General features: G+C 48.6%; 1 protein-coding gene across 2 annotated transcripts in view; it reads right to left on the bottom strand.

Annotated features, from left to right (window-relative positions):
• The window catches only part of LOC119394326 (uncharacterized), a 145,398-nt gene extending 128,150 nt beyond the window's left edge, over window positions 1–17,248 (bottom strand). Inside the window, exons 1-4 of one of the 2 annotated variants that reach the window (XM_049415747.1) lie at window positions 17,153–17,248; window positions 16,532–16,885; window positions 15,106–15,201; window positions 13,601–13,954 (exon numbers count right to left, since the gene is read on the bottom strand). In XM_049415747.1, coding sequence (XP_049271704.1) covers window positions 13,601–13,954; window positions 15,106–15,201; window positions 16,532–16,660 — 579 coding nt within the window. In that variant the 5' untranslated portion in view covers window positions 16,661–16,885; window positions 17,153–17,248. The remainder of the gene's footprint in view (window positions 1–13,600; window positions 13,955–15,105; window positions 15,202–16,531; window positions 16,886–17,152) is intronic. The other variant, XM_049415746.1, reaches the window with a different exon arrangement.
• Window positions 17,249–20,453: the final 3,205 nt, after the last annotated feature.

Below are 20,453 nucleotides of genomic sequence, written 5' to 3'. Positions count from 1 at the left end.
CGACACGTATGTCAAGAAACTCGCGCTGAAACAGAGCGTTCGCAGACCCCATTCGTCTACGGGTACGTCGTCGTTCGCGTAGGACAGGGGTTCTCAAATGGGGGTCCGCGGACCCAAGGCGCTCCGCGAAAGCAATCACTATGTCCCATGACAGCGGCCCCTGCTGATTTTTGGTATGGTTCAACGCATAGCATTTTTGCATTGCAGCGCAGCTGACTTTGTTTCCGCTTCTCCATGAGATGGTTTTAAAGCTTTTGTTGCAGTTTTCTACGACACACGGACACGATCTACTTTTTATAGGCTTGCAATATTAGAAGAGCAAACATAACTACAAACTCAATGTGGGTGCAGACCGCACAAATTATTGACTAGCTGTTGAGGTAAAGTCGGCGTTGCACTTTAGTTTCACCATTCTTTGCCTGGGAAGAAACTAAGGGCAGCTATATCACGGTGCTTGTTGCGTTAATTTATAACCCCCCCCCCTCCCTTTTCTCTTCCTGCAGGGAGTCCGTCACTTCCACCTGTCTACAAGGGTTCCCCAAAACATCCACGACTGAGCACCACTGGCCTACTGCTTCAAATTGCTTCGGGGTCTTCTCGCAGCCGCCTTTGCCTCTCCCGTTCTCTCTCCGTACAGATGCTTCAGCGAAGCTGGAACGTGCGGCCCCGGTGTTTATCACTGGGTTAATCCAGACGGTTTATTAAAGCTTATCTCAATTAATGGTTACGTCTGTTTAGAAATCTTAGTTGGTGTTTGCCGCCCGTCTGTTCCCTTCGTTATTAGACCAGCGGTGAATAGTGGGATTTGACCAATTTCTCTGGCACATACCCGTTCATGATGATGATAGTTTACGGCCGGCTCAAACAGATTCGCCGTTAAAAAAACCCAATAACTTTGGTGATTGCATCGCATCGCACCGATAACTACAGTGCGTCCGATTTGCCGGACATTTTTATCTTCCATGAAGCTCGTACAATAATCGTCAATGTTTGTTCTCTACTTAAAGTAATAATAATAATAATTGATGGAAGTTTTACGTGCCAAAACCATGACGTAATTCTGAAGCATACCGTAGTGAAGAACTCTGGATTACTTTAAACCACCTGGGGTTCGTTAACATTTTGCCCCAAACGAAATGCAGCAGCCGTGGCCTGGAACCGAACTTGTGCTCTCGAGATTAACAGCGCGACTCCTTTCGTGCCGAGCTATCATGGCAGGTAAGGGATAAACCAGTATCCATAGTCATGCCAAAAGTGGTGCGCTATGCAACTGCACACAATGCTATTCTTATTGATCGCACAAAGGGCAGTGACGGTTACATGTTACATTTCTAACGCTTCCGTTACTGTTAGCCACGCAACAGTGGCAGCAATAATACATGAAGCAAAACTTACTTCCGGCGTGGCGACGGCTTCGTACCCGCGGAGAGTTGTGTACCGATTCACACCGATGGATGCGCCGTGCAGGCCCGCGGCGAAGTAGTGCGTGATACGGTGTCGATGTGTGTCGACGATCACCACCATCTCCAGACACTACGGCCACCACAGTGCTCACAGCCGACCCCCCCACGAACAACAGCGGGCCCAGCCCGAGCTGGTTCTGGATGATGGTGTCGCCAACTCGGTGGACCCATCACGCGTAGATGACGACGCGCACCACCGAGTAGGCAGTTGCTGCCATCAACCACTCCAGGGGTGTGCCCTCATAGTCTCGCTGATGGTGATGAAGTACGGCCGCTCCTCCTCCTGCGACAACAATAAGAACAAAAAAGGTAGGTGGAGTGGTTGCACTAATTCGTAGCGAATAAAGAAAAATCACCTCGGCTCGTTTAACTTGGCTCGGCGCTATGCATAAAAAAACAGATCAAAAACTAAAAGACAAAAAAAAATCAGACAACTGCTTTAAGATACGTGATATGACTGAAGTGGATGGAATACAAGAAAACGTTCCCACTTTCACAGCGTACGGCCATACGCTGCGACCATAAGCACTGCTCTTGACGTCGAAGATGATAACTCACCGTGGCGTTGAGCCTGACCGCTTCCAGATGGTGGAAGTAAATACTGTCACACCAGAGGATCGAGGCCACGTAAACGAGCAGGACTTGTCACATTATCTGCATAAATAGTCGAGTAGATCATGATCATATAATATTCATATCTCTGCATAAATAAGCGATTAGACACTACACAACTTGGGCGTACTTTGTACACTAAAACCACCTGCCACATTCTCTGCATAAATAATCGAGTAGATCATATTGTCGCAAAAAGATGAAGAATTACACTTTAATTAATAGCTTAAACTGGGCTGACTTGTGCCCTATAAACAAACAAGTCAGAGAAAAATGGTTATGTATATCCTGCAGGAACGCCTTTCTCTTCTTCACCAGAATTCGGCACCTCTTCCTGTTTTCTAGACCCGTGCAGTTCGCACGTGCCTGAGTTGTCAGGTGGTCCTGGCGTGCTCCATCGAGCTTTGCTTCCTCTGTTTCGCACGCACGCTAGACAACGTGGAGGGCGTAGCGACTGCTGGGGCGCGTAATTTGAATGTATCTTGGGTCATTATTCCCCTTCCGAGACTGCATCGTCCCGATGCTTGTTTTGGTTCCAGGCTGTTAGTTAAAGTAACTGCCGGTAGAAACAGGCATCAACCGGCAGTGGTGCTTGATTCATTATTGCCTTTTGTAGTATGGCTTCATTCGGACGACGTGCACAATTTCTGTGCGATGCCGCCGTCTCGCTGATGTTACTTGCTCTTCGGGGACAACTTCATAGTTCAAAGGACCAAGCTGGCGAAGCACCTTGTAAGGACCAAAATAACGTCGAAGTAGCTTTTCGGAGAGTCCACGTACGCGTACGGGCATCCATACCCATACTTAATCTCCAAGAGCGTACTTGACGTCTCTTCGTCGCAAATTATACCGATTGGCATCGTCTTTTTGTTGCTGCTAAATGCGATGTCGCGCAACCTGCCTTGCTTCTTCAGCTCTTTGTGTGAAGTCGCTGGTATTATGGTCGTGGTCGGAGTTGTCATCGACCGGTAGCATTACATCCAGGGGGGTGGTAACAGTTCTGCCAAAAACAAGTTGAAAAGGTGTCATTCGTGTCGTGTCTTGGACAGCGGTATAGTATGCGAATGTTGCATACGGTAATATTTTGTCCCATGTTCGGTGCTCTACGTCCGCGTACATCGACAGCATGTCCGTCAACGTTCTATTCAGCCGCTCCGTCAGTCCATTCGCTTGCGGATGATACGCTGTTGTTTTTCTACGGCAGGTGTGCGTCAGTTTCATAATGGAATTTGTCAACTCAGCTGTAAACGCTGTTCCTCGGTTCGTAATCAGCACTGTAGGAGCGCTGTGCCGCAGCACGATGTTGGTCACAAAGAACTCGGCTACTTCGACGGCCGTTCCCCGAACAAGAGACGCTGTCTCGGCATATCGCGTTAAATAATCCGTTGCAACGATGATCCATCGCTTCCCTGACAACGACGTGGGAAATGGGCCAAGTAAGTCCATTGCCACTTGCGCGAAAGGGGCTTCTGGTGGATCTATAGGTTGGAGGAGACCTGCTGGCTTCAGTGGTGGTGTTTTTCGTCTTTGGCAATCCCGGCAAGTTCTTACGTAGTGCTGCACAGAATTTTGTAACTTCGGCCAGTAATATTTCGTGCGAATACGTGCCAACGTTTTGCTCACTCCTAAGTGTCTTGCTGATGGGTCATCGTGGCATGCTTCCAAGATCTCGGATCGTAACACTGTAGGAACGACAAGCAGGAATGTCTCTGTACTTTGTTCGAAATTTCTCCTATACAAGACGTTATTTCGGAGGACGAACGACGACAAGCCACGGGAAACAACACGAGGAATATCGACGGGCTGTCCCTCTAAGTACTTGATAAGGAGCACTAATTCAGGGTCGGATTTCTGGTGCTGTGCCATTTGCGGCGAAGTCACGGCTCCCAAAAAAAATGTTTAGTCCACTTTCTGTGGAGGCGGCTTCCGTAGATTCAACCAGTGCACGTGACTAACAGTCGGCATCACTATGCTTGCGACCGGACTTGCAGACAACCGTTATGTCGTATTCTTGCAGTCGCAGGCTCCATCTCGCAAGACGGCCCGACGGATTTGCCAGCCAGCAGAGCGAATGGTGGTCACTGATGGCTCGGAAAGGTCTGCCGTATAGGTATGGCCGAAACTTACTGATGGCCCAAACCACCGCAAGACATTCTTTTTCTGTCGTCGAGTAGTTGACCTCAGCCTTCGAAACTGTACGACTAGCGTACGCAACGACCCGCTCTACAACATTCTGCCACTGAATGAGGATGGCCCCGAGACCTAAGTTGCTTGCGTCTGTGTGAATATCAGTCTTGTCTTTCTCGTCAAAATGTGCGAGGACTGGGTGGCTGTGAAGGCGCTGTCGCAGTTCATTGAAGGCATCCTGCTGTTCCTTCAGCCAAATGAAAGGCGCGTCATCCTTCGTCAGCCGCGTTAGTGGTTCGGCAATCTTCGAAAAATTTTTGACAAAGCGACGGTAATAAGCGCAAAGTCTGAGGAACCGTCTAACCGCTTTTTTGTCCGTTGGTTTTGAAAATTTTTCTACTGCCGCTGTCTTCTCAGGGTCCGGACGAATGCCTTCAGCACTGACGACATGGCCAAGAAAGAGGAGCTCTTGGAAACCGAAGTGACATTTTTGTGGCTTGATCGTCAGATCTGCCGTACTAATGGCTTTCAGCACAGATCGCAGCCGTTCTACATGCTGCTCAAAGGTAGCAGAAAAAACCACAACATCGTCAAGATAAACGAGACAGGACTGCCACTTTAGTCCGGAGAGCACACTGTCCATCATCCGCTGAAACGTTCTAGGAGCTGAACAAAGGCCGAATGGAAGTACCTTGAATTCGTATAGCCCGTCCGGTGTCACGAATGCAGTCTTCTCGCGATCTCGTTCGTCCACTTCGATCTGCCAGTGTCCGCTTTTTAGGTCTATAGGGAAGAAAAGAACTTCGCATCTCGCTTTAAGAATGCACATAAGACATGCCGCCCGGATTCCATCACACCACCTCGCCTCACTTCCAGCTGCTAGGCCACACTCTGCATTCAGCGGAATTATTGCTTCGCATAGCGCAGTGATTCCCACGAACTTCACGCACGCAGCAAGATCGCCGTTGCCGTTGTGGTGTTTACATCCACTGGAAGCCCTGATAACCATTCCCGGTATACAAAAGAAAAAACACTCGTCATATCTGGCCCTACAGCAAGCCACTCTATTGTTCCTGCATGAAAAACACAGTGGACGCCTTCACATTTATACTGACGGTTCAGTTTCTCCTACAAGCTCAGCAGGGGCAGTGGTCATACCCGAGAAATCCGTCACCATAAAGTTCAAGACGTCGCACTTGACATCATCGACGGCTGCAGAACTCACCGCCATCCGTGTTGCTCTAGAGTTCGTAGTGGAAGAAACGCCACAGGCATGGTCAGTCTTCTCTGACTCCAAAGCAGCGCTCCAGTGCATTATGTCCCCATATCGTCATGGACCAAATGAACAGTTAGTCGTTGACATAAGACTGCTTCATCACCGCGCCATTGAGAAGCGCCACAGCCTAATCTATCAGTGGATACCGGGCCATTGCGGTATCTACGGAAATGACCGTGCTGATGAGGCTGCCCGATCTGCCCATGATGCTCTCCATTGTGCAGCTATACCGCTGTCAAGAACGGACGCCGCAACAAGGCTTCGTTCCCATGCACGTGAACTGACACTGGCACAGTGGAACTCGACGGAATTTACCAACGCCCGTCTTCACAACTTGGACCCGAATCTACAGCTCCGTCTTCCGTCGGGAATACCTAGAGCTGAGGAGACGCTCCTGTGCCGCCTGTGGTTTGGGGTGGCCTTCACGAAGGCCTACTCATTTCGAATTGGAATGGCCAGCAGCCCGACATGTGATAACTGTAGCTGCGAGGAGACAATCGCCCATCTTCTCTGTGAGTGTCCTCGCTTCAGTGCACAAAGAGAAGAACTGTCCGCAGCGTTAAATAGACTTGACAATCGTCCACTGTCGGAGGAAAAGATCTTAGGACACTGGCCGAAACCATCCTCGGCACGAAAAGCTTTGAAAGCGTTATTGCGCTTTTTGCGCAAAACTAATCTCATAGACAGACTTTAAGCAGTGTCGTTTATCGTACTATTGTTCTTTTTTTTTCTTTTTGTAACATCCCTTTTCTATCATCTTTCACTCCCCCTTCCCCTTTCCCCAGCACAGGGTAGCCAGCCGGTCTGAGAACTGGCTAACCTCCCTGTCTTTCCGTTTTTCTTCTCCTCCTCCTCCTCCTCCTCGCATCTCGTAGTCTATCCAGAGTATCATCAATTCTCGGAAGAGGATAAACATCTCGCTTAGTGATGGAGTTCAGCTTTCGGTAGTCAATACAGAAGCGTAGAGACTGGTCTTTTTTCTCTTCAAGTACCACCGGCGACGCCCACGGACTGGCCGATGGCTGAATTACGTCGTCTCTGAGCATTTCCTCGACCTGATTTCCGATAGCTTCTCTTTCTTTTTGCGACACCCTATAGGGGCGCTGGTAGGCCGGACTGACTCGTCGACAATGATGCGATGTTTGGTAATAGGCGTTCGTCGGACTTTAGATGACGTTAAAAAGCACACGACGAATTCTCTCACGAGGTTCTCTATTTGTTCTTTTTGGCTTGGCAATAGTCGTTGGTCGATGTCAATGGACGCGTGTACAGAATCGACGTCTTGGAAATCAGGTGGTGACGTCTCAGAGGCGCTCAGGTCCGCAAGTTGGGCGAAGTCATGGATGCTCTCAATGACGGTTCCCTTTGCTAGGTGCTGTACCTCATTTCCAAAGTTTGTGAGCAAGACGTTAGCACATCCGTCACGCAGCTGGACAAGGCCTCTTGCCATGCAGATTCCCTTTTTGAGTATGAGTCCAGTGTTGCTGTCGGCGAGCCCTTTATGATCAGTGAACGCATTGCCCCTTACTGTGACAGCTATGCTGGACCTCGGAGGTACCGCCACGTCGTTGTCCGCAATGCAAAGATCATTGACTTTTTGCTCTGTGCCAAACGTTGCGATCGCGTGTCTCGTTGAAAATGAGACGCATGATTCCGGCAAGTTAATTACGTCGCCGTTAGCCTTCAGGAAGTCCATACCAATAATTAAGTCTCTAGAGCATTCCTGCAGCACAACGAAACTTGCGACGTATGTGAAGCCCCTTATTCCTATTCTAGCCGTACACATTCCCGTCGGGTCGATGTGGTGTCCCCCTGCGGTGCGAACTTGCGGTCTATTCCAAGGAGTCAGTACCTTGTTCAGTGTTCTGGCAAGTTCGCCACTGATTACTGAGTAATCCGCACCTGTGTCCACTAGTGCGTTCACTTCGTAGCCGTCACGAATACACGCAAGTCGGAAGCGACGTCGCGATCACTGCAGCGGCTTCTTAGTCCGTCGCCGTCGTTCAGAGTCAGCGATGGAGGTTCTTCTGTTTCAGCGTCGGCAGCGGCCTTACCTCCACAGGTCACTGACTAGTTTTCCCGACGCGGACTTTGTGAACGGCGCCTTGGAGTGGGACAGGCTGATGATCGACGGGGGCTCGGCGACCGATATATCAACGGTGCTGTGGAGCGAGGCTGATGTTGCTGAATGTCATGCGGGCCCTGACGAGTTGACAGGTATTGTTCAATTTCGAAAGGACGCTCACCGCTTCGAGGCCGAGGTGCATTCACTGCGAAACCACGAAGCCCCGCCTGGCGATATTGGCACATTCGATAGAGGTGGCCAACCTCTCCACAGTAGTAGCAGAGAGGTACTCTGTCAGGAGTGCGCCATATATCTGTCTTCCTTGGTCTCCTATCCGGTGGCGGGAGCGTGCTCGATGGCGCAGTGCTGTACACCGAAGTGGCTGCGACATCCATACGGACGGGAGGCCCTTGCAGTAGAGCGTCGGCATATGAGGATCTCTGCGGTCGCTGCGGTGGCGCTTCTGTCTCGGCATAGTGCTGAGGTCCCCGAATGGGTTGGGGATCCCGAACCGCCATTCTGACTTCCTCGCGCACCACGTCCGCCAGTGACGACACAGCAGGAGCGCTATGGTCGAGCCGCTGCTTCTGGAGCTCCTCTCGCACTACAGATCGCACCAGTTCACGTAAGAACTCCACGCCGTTTCCGAATATAGCTGGTACTGAGTCTATGGAGGCAATGCCCAGATCCCGGTTGTACATCCTCGCTCGTTGCTGAAGCGTTCTTTCTATTGTGGCTGCCTCAGAGCGGAACTCGGCGACGGTAGACGGTGGACTCCGAACCAAACAGGCAAACAGTTCCTGTTTCACACCTCGCAATAGACGGCGAAGCTTTTTGTCCTCGCTCATCTTCTGATATGCTCGGCGGAAGAGACGGGACATGTCCACTACATACATGGCCACACTTTCATTACTCCGCTGGTTTCTTGCTTGTAGAGCGGCTTCGGCTCTCTCCCTGCAATCAGTACTCGGGTAGGTGGCAAGCAGCTCCCGTCGGAAGTCATCCCAGGACAAGATGGCAGCCTCGTGGTTTTCAAACCACATTCGTGCTGAGTCTTCCAGCGCAAAGTAAACGGGCCGTAGCTTGCGATTCACGTCCCAGCCATTGACCTTCGCGACGCGCTCAAAGCGTTCGAGCCAGTCATCTGCGTCTTCGCAGGCGTCGCCGTGGAAAGGTTCGCGCGTCATCGGCTGATCCACTATAATTTGTGCTGGCGTGACCTAAGAAGTCATTTCGGTAGCGTTTTCGCTGAGAGCTGCTACTGTTCTTCTGCAACCCAAAGGTGAAAACTCGGGGACCTCACCGCGTAGGCGACGACTGCTGCGCTGGTGAACAGGAGTCAGCTCGTCGGGTCCAAGTCTTCTTTGCTCCGGGCTGCTTCCTCCAACTTCAGAAGAGCTTGGTTTCATACCCAGCACCTCCACCAGATTTGTCACGAAAAGTTCAAGAAGCACACTTTAATAAATAGCTTAAACTGGGCGAACTTGTGCCCTATAAACAAACAAGTCAGAGAAAAATGGTTATGTATATCCTGCAGGAACGCCTTTCTCTTCTACACCAGAATTCGGCACCTCTTCCTCTTTTCTCGCCCAGTGCAGTTCGCACGTGCCTGAGTTGTCAGCGGTGGTCCTGGCGTGTTCCACCGACGCTTTGCTTCTTCTGTTTCGCACGCACGCCGTAGACAACGTCGAGGGCGTAGCGACTGCTGGGGCGCGTAATTTGAATGTATCTTGCGTCAATATAATCGTAATTATATATTATTCATAACTCTGCATAAATAAGCGATTAGACACTGCACAACTTGTGCGTATTTTGTAAGAGGGGCGCAAGGAGCCAGACGCAGCCAGAAGAGTTAAAGGGGTCATGAACCACGTTTCCAAGTAACGATCTAATGACCTTAGTATCGGAGTTTACTGCCTCCTGAATCGATTGCCGCAAAAATTTCTCGAATCCGTCAAGAATAAGCGGAGTTACGGGGGTTTGGCGCACGCTCTCAGCGCTTTCTCTCTTTTCTCGTGCCGACGAGCGCACTGGAAGCTAGACAGGGAGGGACGGCACGGGGGAAAGAAGTTACGTCAGCGCGCGTCATGAAATGCGATCGCTCTCCCGCTGTGATCCGCACGCGCGGGTGCGGCTACCGTGTAAAATTAGCAGACTGAGGAGTGCGGCGCGGACAAGTGGCGGCACCCCGTGGCAAGAAGCGCATCTCATCCGGCTATCGGCCAATAAGCATGCTATGTCTCCGCGACGTCAACGTGCAGACGCCCCGCCCACCGACGAGAGTGCGAACCGGCCTCTGTTTGAAAAGAGGGCGCCTGAGGAAACGGCAACTTCGCGCTCCGCTTGTGGCGTTTACGCGGCGCGCACGGCTGTAATATTTCGCAGAGCAGTTCATAGCCTTGTCAGCTTTCCGCAGGTTGTGTTTTTTCAACAAGCCCAAGGGGTGCTTCATGACCCCTTTAACACATTTAATGGCCAGGCTCCAGGCCCTGACTGCCCATTGTTGGTTGGTCGGTTGATCTTCAGTACCCTGGTGCAACCGACCGCTGGGGAGCGGCCATAAAACGAGCGGTATATTGTTTTAGAAGCGAAATTGTTTTGTGCTCTAAAAGTGCTCAGAAATAGACAGTTTACAAAATAACCCCAAGACGTAATTCAGCGCCGAAAAAACTGGGCAGGATATCGCTTAGTCGTCCCATAGTTTTTTTCCCCGAAATAAGTTTGTTCATGGGATACACGGGCATGACTGGTCTAAAGCATTTTGTTTTTTGTTCCATACGTTGATGCATAACTGTGAAACTGTATATTGCAATATCGGCGTTGAGGTTTCAGTTTTTTTGTAGAACGTTCGGTATCGATATGTTGCTGGAATCATGGCAGAATGGGAGCCTGGCCTCAGAAATGGCCCATATATGCGATATGGAAAGGTCTCAGTAAATGAGAGCAGCATTTTGGGCTGGTTGGTGTTCCATGACATGTTTTTGTCGCGCAATTTCTTTGATGTCTCAGTAAAACTTGCTGCTAGGCGAGTTGGCTCATACTTTCAAGGAAAAAATGGATGCGCGCGAACTATTGACAAGGACGCAGAAGACACGGACGAGCGCATACTTTTAACTAACTTTATTTTTCGTCGTCGCAGTCAATATATATGCTCATTCACTCACGTGGTAACAACGGTGAACACACTGTCACGCTCTGCAGATTACAACAGGTCAAGCAAGAACCTCATTTCACTTTCCAACAAAGAAATTGAAGTTTGACTAACACAGGCGGCCCCCCTTGTCGAGATATAAAAGCCTTCCATCAGCTCCCGAGCAGTGCTATCATGGCTTTCGCCGAAAATTTTGATGCCTCGGAAGTTCGGAGCACACATGCAATGCCGGACATGCGCAGGCAAATACACAATCTCTTTACTGAATAATGATAATTCGTGTTCCCTTGCAAAAACGTTGATGCACCGTCCAGTTTGCCCGACATAAGACTTTCCACACGAAAGCGGAAGCTCGTAGACAAAGCTAACCGCGCAGGCTACACAAGGCAGCTCGTGCCTTTTTTCGCACCCTCCAGATTTCTTCTCAGCAGGAGATATTTTCGGGCAGCGCCTTGGCAGCTTGCGCGGGGCAGAAAAGACCATCGACACATCGTGCCTGCTCACAATTTTTTTCAAATTATGAGAGGTGCGCTGCATGTAGGGCAACACTTCAGGGCGGCTCCTAGATTGCGGCCCGGGTGTCTCACCTGAACGGGGTGCTTTTGTCTCACGCAGGAGAACCTCCGCAATCGCTGTAACAAACGTGCAAAGGTGCCCGGCTTCCAGCACTCGCCGTACTGGATCATTAAAGCTACCCTGCATAGCATGTGGGCATGACTTCCTGAGAGCAGAACCCAAACAGTGCTTCGCAATGCCCCGCTTGACTAGTTTTGACTGCGCACAGTCATACGGCAACAGTGCCTTCTGCGCTCGAGGCCTGCATGAGCAGCATACGTGATCGCTTAAACAATACCGTAAATTTAAAAACTGCAGCGAGTCATTACAAGGGGTTTCATGGGTGAAGGTCAAGCCCTGCCCACACTGCTGTGCGCATCCATTTTTTCCTTGCACATGGAAAGGTCTTTTTTCAAATGACAACGTCAGGTGACATTTTGTACAAACTACCCCACCCCCTCCTCCCATTCCTACTTTCTTCAATTTCGCGGCCCATGCGGGACTCAATTTCTGAATGCGGCCTGTTAAATGAGCTGTGTTTGAAACCGCCCTCTTCTATAGAATTAACCACCGTTTATACTAATTGACCTCCAATTTTAACGTCGACCTCAATTTCACTCATAAAAATGTTCCGAGAGTTAGCCACTATGAGGAAACCTTAATTAACACCAGCCATTGACAGTAAACACTGCAAAGATTAATTAGTAATTAGTGACAGAGTTAAGTAATCTTAACCAGTGCTAGCCAGCGTTGCTCAAAGACAAAAACACAAAAATACACTTTCCTCAAAAACAAAAATACAAATGGCGAAGCTTGCACAAAGCTTGCACAAGGCTTGAAAGAGCGAAATTGGACGATTCTGACATCTAATCTGCTTGTTCTAAGTAGTCGCTAGGCTTCAGCTAGGTGATGCTGAGTTGTTTACATGTTGCTTCTCAGCGCATGGAGGTTCGAGTAAAGCCAAAGACAGTCCCAGACACGACACGGATGTCCAAACTCCAGAGAGAAACTCGCGCTGAAACCGAGCATTCGCACATCCCATTGGTCTACGGGTACGTCGTCGTTCGCTTAGGACAGTGGTTCTCAAATGGGGGTCCGTGGACCCAAGGCGCTCCGCGAAAGCAATCACTTTGTCCCGTGACAGCGGCCCCTGCTGATTTTTAGTGTGGCTCAACGAATAGCATTTTTGCATTGCGGCGCAGCTCACTTTGTTTCGCCTTCTCCATGAGATGGCTTTAAAGCTTTTGTTGCAGTTTTCTACGACATACGGACACGATCTACTTTTTATACGCTTGCATAATTGAAGAGCAAACATAACTAGAAACTCAATGTGGGTGCAGACCACACAACCTATTGAATAGCTGTTGAGGTAAAATCGGCGTGGCACTTTAGTTTGACCATTCTTTGCCTGGGAAGAAACTAAAGGCATCTATATCACGCTGCTTGTTGCGTTAATTCATGACTCCCCCTCCCTTTTCTCTTCCTGCAGGGGGTCCTTCGTCACTTCCACTTGTCTACAAGGGGTCCCCAAAGCATCCATGAATGAGCACCACTGGCGTATTGCTTCAAATCGCTTCGAGGTCTTCTCGCAGCCGCCTTTGCCTCTCCCGTTCCCTCTCCGTACATATGCTTCAGCGAAGGTGGAACGTGCGGCCACGGTGTTTGTCACTGGGTTAATCCAGACGGTTTATTAAAGCTTATCTCAATTAATGGTTACGTCTGTCTAGAAATCTTAGTTGGTGTTTGCCGCCCGTCTGTTGCCTTCGTTATTAGACCAGCGGTGAATAGCGGGATTTGACCAATTTCTCTAACACATACTCGTTCATGATGACGATAGTTTTTTTAAGTACAAACTCGGACCCATTAAATTAAAGCCCCAATAACCTTTCTGATTGCTTCGCATCGCACCGATAACTACAGTGCGTGGGATTTGCCGGAAATTGTTATCTTCCATAAAGCTCGTACAAACATAATCAAGGTTTGTTCTTTACTTAGATTAATAATAATAATATTTGATAGGAGTTTTACGTGCCAAAATCATGATGTAATTATGAAGCATGCCGTAGTCAAGGACCGTTTCGCCCCAAACGAAATGCAGCCGCCGCGGCCGGGAACCGAACCCTCGCCCTCTAGATTAACTGCGCGACTCCTTTCGTGTCGAGCTACCACGGCAGGTAAGGGCTAAACCAGTATGCATAGTTATACCAACAGTTCTGCTCTATGGAACTGCACACAATCCTATTCTTATTGACCGCACGATGGGCAGTGACGGTTACGCGTTACATTTCTATCGCTTCCGTTACAGCTAGCCACGCAACAGTGGCAGAAATAATACATGAAGCAAAACTTACTTGCGGCGTGGCGACTGCTTCGTACCCGCGAAGTGTGGCGTAACGTGTGGAACGGATCGCGGCGCCATACACTCCTGCGGCGCAGTAGTGGGCTATGCGGTGTCCGTGCGTGTCCCAGAGCACCACCATCACCAGGGACACCACTGCCACGGCAGTGCTTACGGCAGAGGCCACGAAGAACAAGAGGGGGCCCAGCCCGAGCTCGTTGTCGAATATTGCGGTGCCAACTCGGCGGACCCATTTCCAGTAAATCACGGCGCGCACCACCGAGTTCACAACTGCCGCCAGGAACCACTCGATGGGACACTCTCTCATAGTCTGGCTTATTGTTATGAGCCAAGGCCTCTCATCTTCCTGCGACGAAAAAAAATCACGCCATATCCACGTAGTGAATGATGAATGAGGAGCTGGCTCGGAGATAATCGGGTAAACCGTGAATGCTCCGTATAGTTCCTCTACTGTCATATAAAGACGTCACACGTTGTTATAGTAGCGATTGTGCTCAGGTTGTTGTCAAACCACAAGCGGTCGCAGACCTTCCAGCTGTGGCCGAACGTGCGAGCGTGCGCATGCTACAGTTGGCTATGCTATATGTGGTTTTTCCTGCGTTATTGTCATCATCAAGGCGCTTGAAGAACAAGAGGAAGAAAACTTCTCTTTCGCGCAAACGTGCGCCTGTAGCGGTCGCCTCTGGAACTAAGGTTACGCTTACGGCGCGGTACATTGCCCCAGCTTAAGAACCTGGCGAGACAGCTCCTAAAAAGGTAGGTAGAGTGGTTGCACTATTTTGTAGCGAATAAAGAAAAAGCATCTCACCCCGTTTCACTTGGCTCGGCGCTATACATCAAAAGACAGATAAACTAAAAGACAAAAAAAATCAGACAACTGCTTTAAAGGGACACTAAAGAGAAACAATGAATTGGTTTAGATTGGTGAAGTGTGGTCGGAGAACTCTTGTGTAGTTTATTTCACCACCATAGGTTTATTATTACAGGAGGAAACCAAGTTCAAAGTTTCATTTTTAAATTTCGCGCCGAACTTTGTAATTCGAGACGTAAAAGGCTTCAAAGAGCATTTAACGTATTTTGCCGCCACTGGCTCTACGAAATTTCCACCAAATCATTATGTGAAGTCTCTGACCCCCTCAGAGGAAAATGTACTTCGATTTAACCTACTGGGATCTACGTAGGCCGAACAGATGCCGTCAGAAATATGTGACATCACGGCAAATGGTGCGGGAATTCCAAGGTGGCGTCGCCACCTGTATTTCCTTTTTGCGCGTTTTCTCGCTTATTAAACGTCTTCTGGTAGCAAGCGTGGTGTTTTTGGTATCCTGGAAGACTACTTTGCTACTGCGAGAAAAATCGCTTTGCACTTTAGTGTCCCTTTAAATACGTGATATGACTGAAGGGGATAAAATACAAGAAAACGTTCCCACTTTCACAGCGCACGACCGTACGCTGTGACCATAGGCACTGCTCTTGACGTCGAAGATGATAACTCACAGTGGCGTTCAGTCTGACTGCTTCCAGGTGACGAATATATATGCTGTCGCACCAGAAGATGGAGGCCATGTACACGATTATGATCTTCCACATTCTCTGCATAAATAGTCGAGTGGATCATATAATCATAATCATATAGTATTCATATCTCTGTATAAATAAGTGATTTGACACTACACAACTTGTGCGTATTTTGTAAGAAGGGCGCAAGGAGCCAGATGCTCCTTGCGCCCATTTAATGGCCAAGCTCCAGGCCCCGACTGCCCAATGCTGCCCCTTCTCCATGAGATGGCTTTAAAGCTTTTGTTGCTGTTTTCTACGACATACGGACACGATCTACTTTTTATAGGCTTGCATGTATGAAGAGCAAACATAACTAGAAACAGGTTCAATGTGGGTGCAGACCGCACAACTTATTGACTAGCTGTTGAAACTAAACGCACCTATATCACGCTGCCTGTTGCGTTAATTTATGCCCCCCTCCCTTTTCTCTTCCTGGGGGGGGGGGGGGTCTTTCACTTCCACCGGTCTGCGAGGGGTCCCCAAAACATCCATGACTGAGCACCACTGGCGTATTGCTTCAAATCATTTCGGGGCCTTCTCGCAGCCGCCTTTGCCTCTCCCGTTCCCTCTCCGTACATATGCTTCAGCGAATCTGAAACACGAGGCCACGGTGTTTGTCACTGGGTTAATCCAGACGGTTTATTAAAGCTTATCTCAATTAATGGTTACGTCTGTCTAGAAATCTTAGTTGGTGTTTGCCGCCCGTCTGTTGCCTTCGTTATTAGACCAGTGGTGAATAGTGGGATTTGGCCAATTTCTCTGGCACATACCCGTTCATGATGATGATAGTTTTTTTAAGTACAAACTCGGACCCATTAAAATTTTTACGGCCGGCTCAAAGAGATTCGCCGTTAAAAAACCCCAATAACTTTGCTGATTCCTTCGCATCGCACCGATAACTACAGTGCGTGCGATTTGCCGGAAATTTTTATCTTCCATAAAGCTCGTACAACAATAATCGTCAATTTTTGTTCTCTACTTGAAGTAATAATAATAATAATTTTACGTGATGGGAGTTTTACGCAATTATGAAGCATTCCGTAGTGAAGAACTCTGGATTACTTTAAACCACCTGGGGTTCATTAACGTTTTGCCCCAAACGAAATGCAGCCGCCGTGGTCTGGAACCGAACTTGTGCTCTCGAGATTAACTGCGCGACTCCTTTCGTGCCGAGCTACCACGGCCGGTAAGGGCTAAACCAGAATGCATAGTTATGCCAACAGTGGTGCGCTATGGAACTGCACACAATGCTATGCTTATTGATCGCACGAAGGGCAGTGACGGTTTCATGTTACATTTCTAACGCTTCCCTTACAGTTAGCCACGCAACAGTGGCAGGAATAATACATGAAGCAAAACTTACTTTCGGCCTGGTGATGGCTTCGTACCCGCGGAGAGTTGTGTACCGACTCACACCGATGGATGCGCCGTGCAGGCCCGCGGCGAAGTAGTGCGTGTTACGGTGTCGATGTGTGTCGAAGATCACCACCATCTCCAGAGACACTACGGCCACCACAGTGCTCACAGCCGACCCCACCACGAACAACAGCGGGTCCAGCCCGAGCTGGTTCTGGATGATGGTGTCGCCAACTCGGTGGACCCATCACGCGTAGATGACGACGCGCACCACCGAGTAGGCAGTTGCTGCCATCAACCACTCCAGGGGGTGTGCCCTCATGGTCTCGCTGATGGTGATGAAGTACGGCCGCTCCTCCTCCTGCGACAACAATAAGAAAAAAAGAGGTGGGTAGAGTGGTTGCACTAATTTGTAGCGAATAAACAAAAATGGAACGTTTAACTTGGCTCGGCGCTATGCACCAAAAGAGAGGTGAAAACTAACAGACAAAAGAGATCAGACAACTGTTTTAAGATACGTGACATGACTGAAGGGGGTGGAATACAAGAAAACGTTCCCACTTTCACGGCGTACGACCGTACGCTGCGACCATAAGCACTGCTCTTGGCGTCGAAGATGATAACTCACCGTGGCGTTGAGCCTGACCGCTTCCAGGTGGTGGAAGTAAATACTCTCACACCAGAGGATCGAGGCCACGTACACGAGCAGGATTTGCCACATTATCTGCATAAATAGTCGAGTAGATGATATAATCATAATCATATAATATTCATATCTCTGCAAAAATAAGCGATTAGACACTACACAACTTGTGCGTATTTTGTAAGAGGGCGCAAGGAGCAGACGCAGCCAGAAGAGTTAACACATTTAATGGTCAAGTTCCAGGCCCCGACTGCCCAACGTTGGTTGGTCGGTTGTTCTTCAGTACCCTGGCACATCCCACCGCTGGGGATCGGCCATGAAACGAGTGGTATATTGTTTTAGAAGCAAAATTGTTTTGTGCTCTAGAAGTGCTCAGAGATAGACCGTTTACAAAATAACCCCTAGACGTAATTCAGCGCCGAAAAAACTGGGCAGGATATGTCGCTTAACCGACCCGCACTGTAAGCCAGCTCTCGGAAGCTCCAAGAACCCTCGAAACCCTCCTATTAATTGTGCACAAGAGGTCGTTTATGGGCTCTGGTAACCTGCGGAAACAAATATATGGGTCGGACTGGAAGATGACTTCAAGGTCGACTACTCGAACGCACGTTAACCGTAAAGAACAAGAATAATTACGGTCATTTGTCTGCGCGTGGTTCTGAATGCGTTGGCGCCCCACTGTATGATTCATGCACTGTTCTGGCCAAGCACAAAATCTCTCGCACAAGACGTGCGAGAGATTATTCGAGCTCAAGCTATCTCTCGCAATGGTGGCGCGTGTGTTAGTGCCATTATTGCATAAATAATCGAGTGGACAATATATGACTTGTGCTTCTTCTGTAAGAGGGGCGCAAGGAGCCAGACGTAGCTAGAAGAGCTAACACAATTAATGGCCAATGGATCTAGTGTTAGATCAATTGACCTGTTGGATTAGGATTAAGGAAACCTTTTTTTACAAAGTGCAAAGAAAACGGGTTAGGTCTCTATTCCAGAACTTCTATGACAACCTCTGAGATAGCCAGGGCCACGTGAGCCGGGCCCGCCGGACGACAGCCCGACAGACCTCGGGAGCGCCGTCACAAAGGATGCCTCCGCAGCCCTCTGAGGTACGGGTGCACCGAAGGGGAGGTGGAAGGAGAGAGAAGTGGGCGGCGGTGCACTCTACAGTGACGTGAAAGGTTGTGGGGATGGCGAGACAGCAGTACTGATTCGCAAGTTATTCGACTGAAACGGCGCACTGTGCATGGATAAATAAGTTGATGTCTCCTGGAAATAAAGTTGTTCAAGTTAGCGCATTGTGGTGTCTCTCATTCGTCCTTGTCCGCTAGCTCTGAATATGTTTTCGAATAAGCTATAATTACGGACAAAAAGAAATAAAACTTGCGAGGACGCTTGAGCTTCGCCTTCAAGAGTAGAACGCGACAACGTAACCGGGCCCCACGCGCATCACCTTCTCAATTGATAGCCTCACTTCAGTTCTCGGCGCATGCCTCAAATGTCCCGCACGGAAACGAACGTCTGTTCGTGTAACAGTGGTCGTTTCAAACTATCTTAGAATGCCTACTGCAAGTATAGTTGCGCAATTCCCACTATGACATAATTATTCCTTTCGCGAATCAGCGAAGGGTCCACTACGCGTCCGTAAGGCAACACGCATACATACGCAGCTGCTCACATTGTTGATGATTTCGCTGCTGCTGCTGATTAAATATGTCTGAGCGCTCTATAATGGATGGGCCTTCAAAACAGCCACTCGATGAGAAAATTCGCATATCTTGACGCCAGGCGCGAGTCTGCTATTCTGCCACGCAATATTACATGCGTTAAAGGGACCCCGCTCATTACATGACATCCATGTAGTGTTATTTTTCCGTAGCAGTTTCAAGCAATGCCCTGACCCTGCGGTAGAACATCTGCCTGCCACGCAGAAGGCATGCGTTTGATTCTGACTCAAACCAAATATTTTTATTCTTCATTTTACTTGCATCTTTCTCGATTTTTCGGCCATGACCAACGCTGATTTTGTGCTCACAACCAACGACGTCGACACCGGAATTTCTGCAAAACGAGCTCTTTAACGCTATCGTGTTAATAACAATACTATATGGTTCAAAAAGAAGCTGAAATTATGTAACATTATTATCCAATTCATTTCGTCTCACGCATCAAATCACATACGGCATCGCAAATCTTCATGTGGCTAAAATCCACTACGGTAGCACCAAAGGAAAGAACCACCGAAAGTGACAAATTCCTCCCACTAGCTTTTGTCATAGGCTCTTGTACTATCCAAAGTTACTAAATTTGCAAATTGCTTCTTATACCGAGCAAATCGTATTCTGCTTTCCAAGTCGACGTGGGCACACAAAATGGTGCAGCCACGCCTCATTCCAATTTGGCGTGGGCTCAAGATCATGTTTTCAGTCATCCAATTATCTATCTGCATGCGTCAGATTTTTTTCGATTAGTTTTACCAGATTAGATGTGAACGATATAGGTCTCATATATAATGTAATCCCAGCGCATTGCTTTTTAAATAAAGGAATTATTTTCGCTATTCTACAATCAGATGGAACCCATAATTTTGTAATAGAGGGGTTAACGAGTGGAAGCAGGTCCTGGGGCAGAACCTTATGTATAATTACAATACCGCTGTAGTCATGCCATCAGGATCCGGCGCAGAATTGGGCAATGACTTTACTACGTGTGCTAGTTCCGAAGTTGTGACCTCTTCAAAGTCGTCACCTTTATCTGGATACCGTGAGTGGCATGAAAAGGCAGTTGTGAAGCGACCTTTAAGGCGATTGGCGATATTTTCAAGAAAGCTAGACAGTTCACTTGGCGTTGAAACCAGCGATCCGACTTTTAGGAGTGAAGGAATTATCTTTTTGGTACTCAGGAAGTCAAAAATTGTTTTCCTGTTGCCAGGATTTGAAAGGAGCTAAGAATATTGGCTAGCGTTATCGCCGTTCGCAGTGGCGATTCCGTTAAAAATTGAAGCTGAATATTTATAATCACTGAGTAATCGAGTGTCTGGTTACTGAAGTCAACGGGCATACAATCTCAAGCAATGTAGGAAAATGGTCACTACTTGTACCTGAGCTAAAAGGAGACCAGGTAGAGATAAGTCAATTGCGGAAAGGGACTACTTACTAAGAAAAGTGGATGTTCTTGTGTCAATACATGATAAATTATTCTTGGAAGTCAAAACCCAGAAACACTTCCCACTCATATCGCTCCCAAAACCCCATAAAGTGGATCTAGTGTGAGACGACGTCAGGTACGA

This window comes from Rhipicephalus sanguineus, chromosome 5 (assembly GCF_013339695.2).
Source record: "Rhipicephalus sanguineus isolate Rsan-2018 chromosome 5, BIME_Rsan_1.4, whole genome shotgun sequence".
In the NCBI taxonomy this organism is placed as follows: Eukaryota; Metazoa; Arthropoda; class Arachnida; order Ixodida; family Ixodidae; genus Rhipicephalus; species Rhipicephalus sanguineus.
This window is presented reverse-complemented; position numbering and strand designations above follow the sequence as displayed.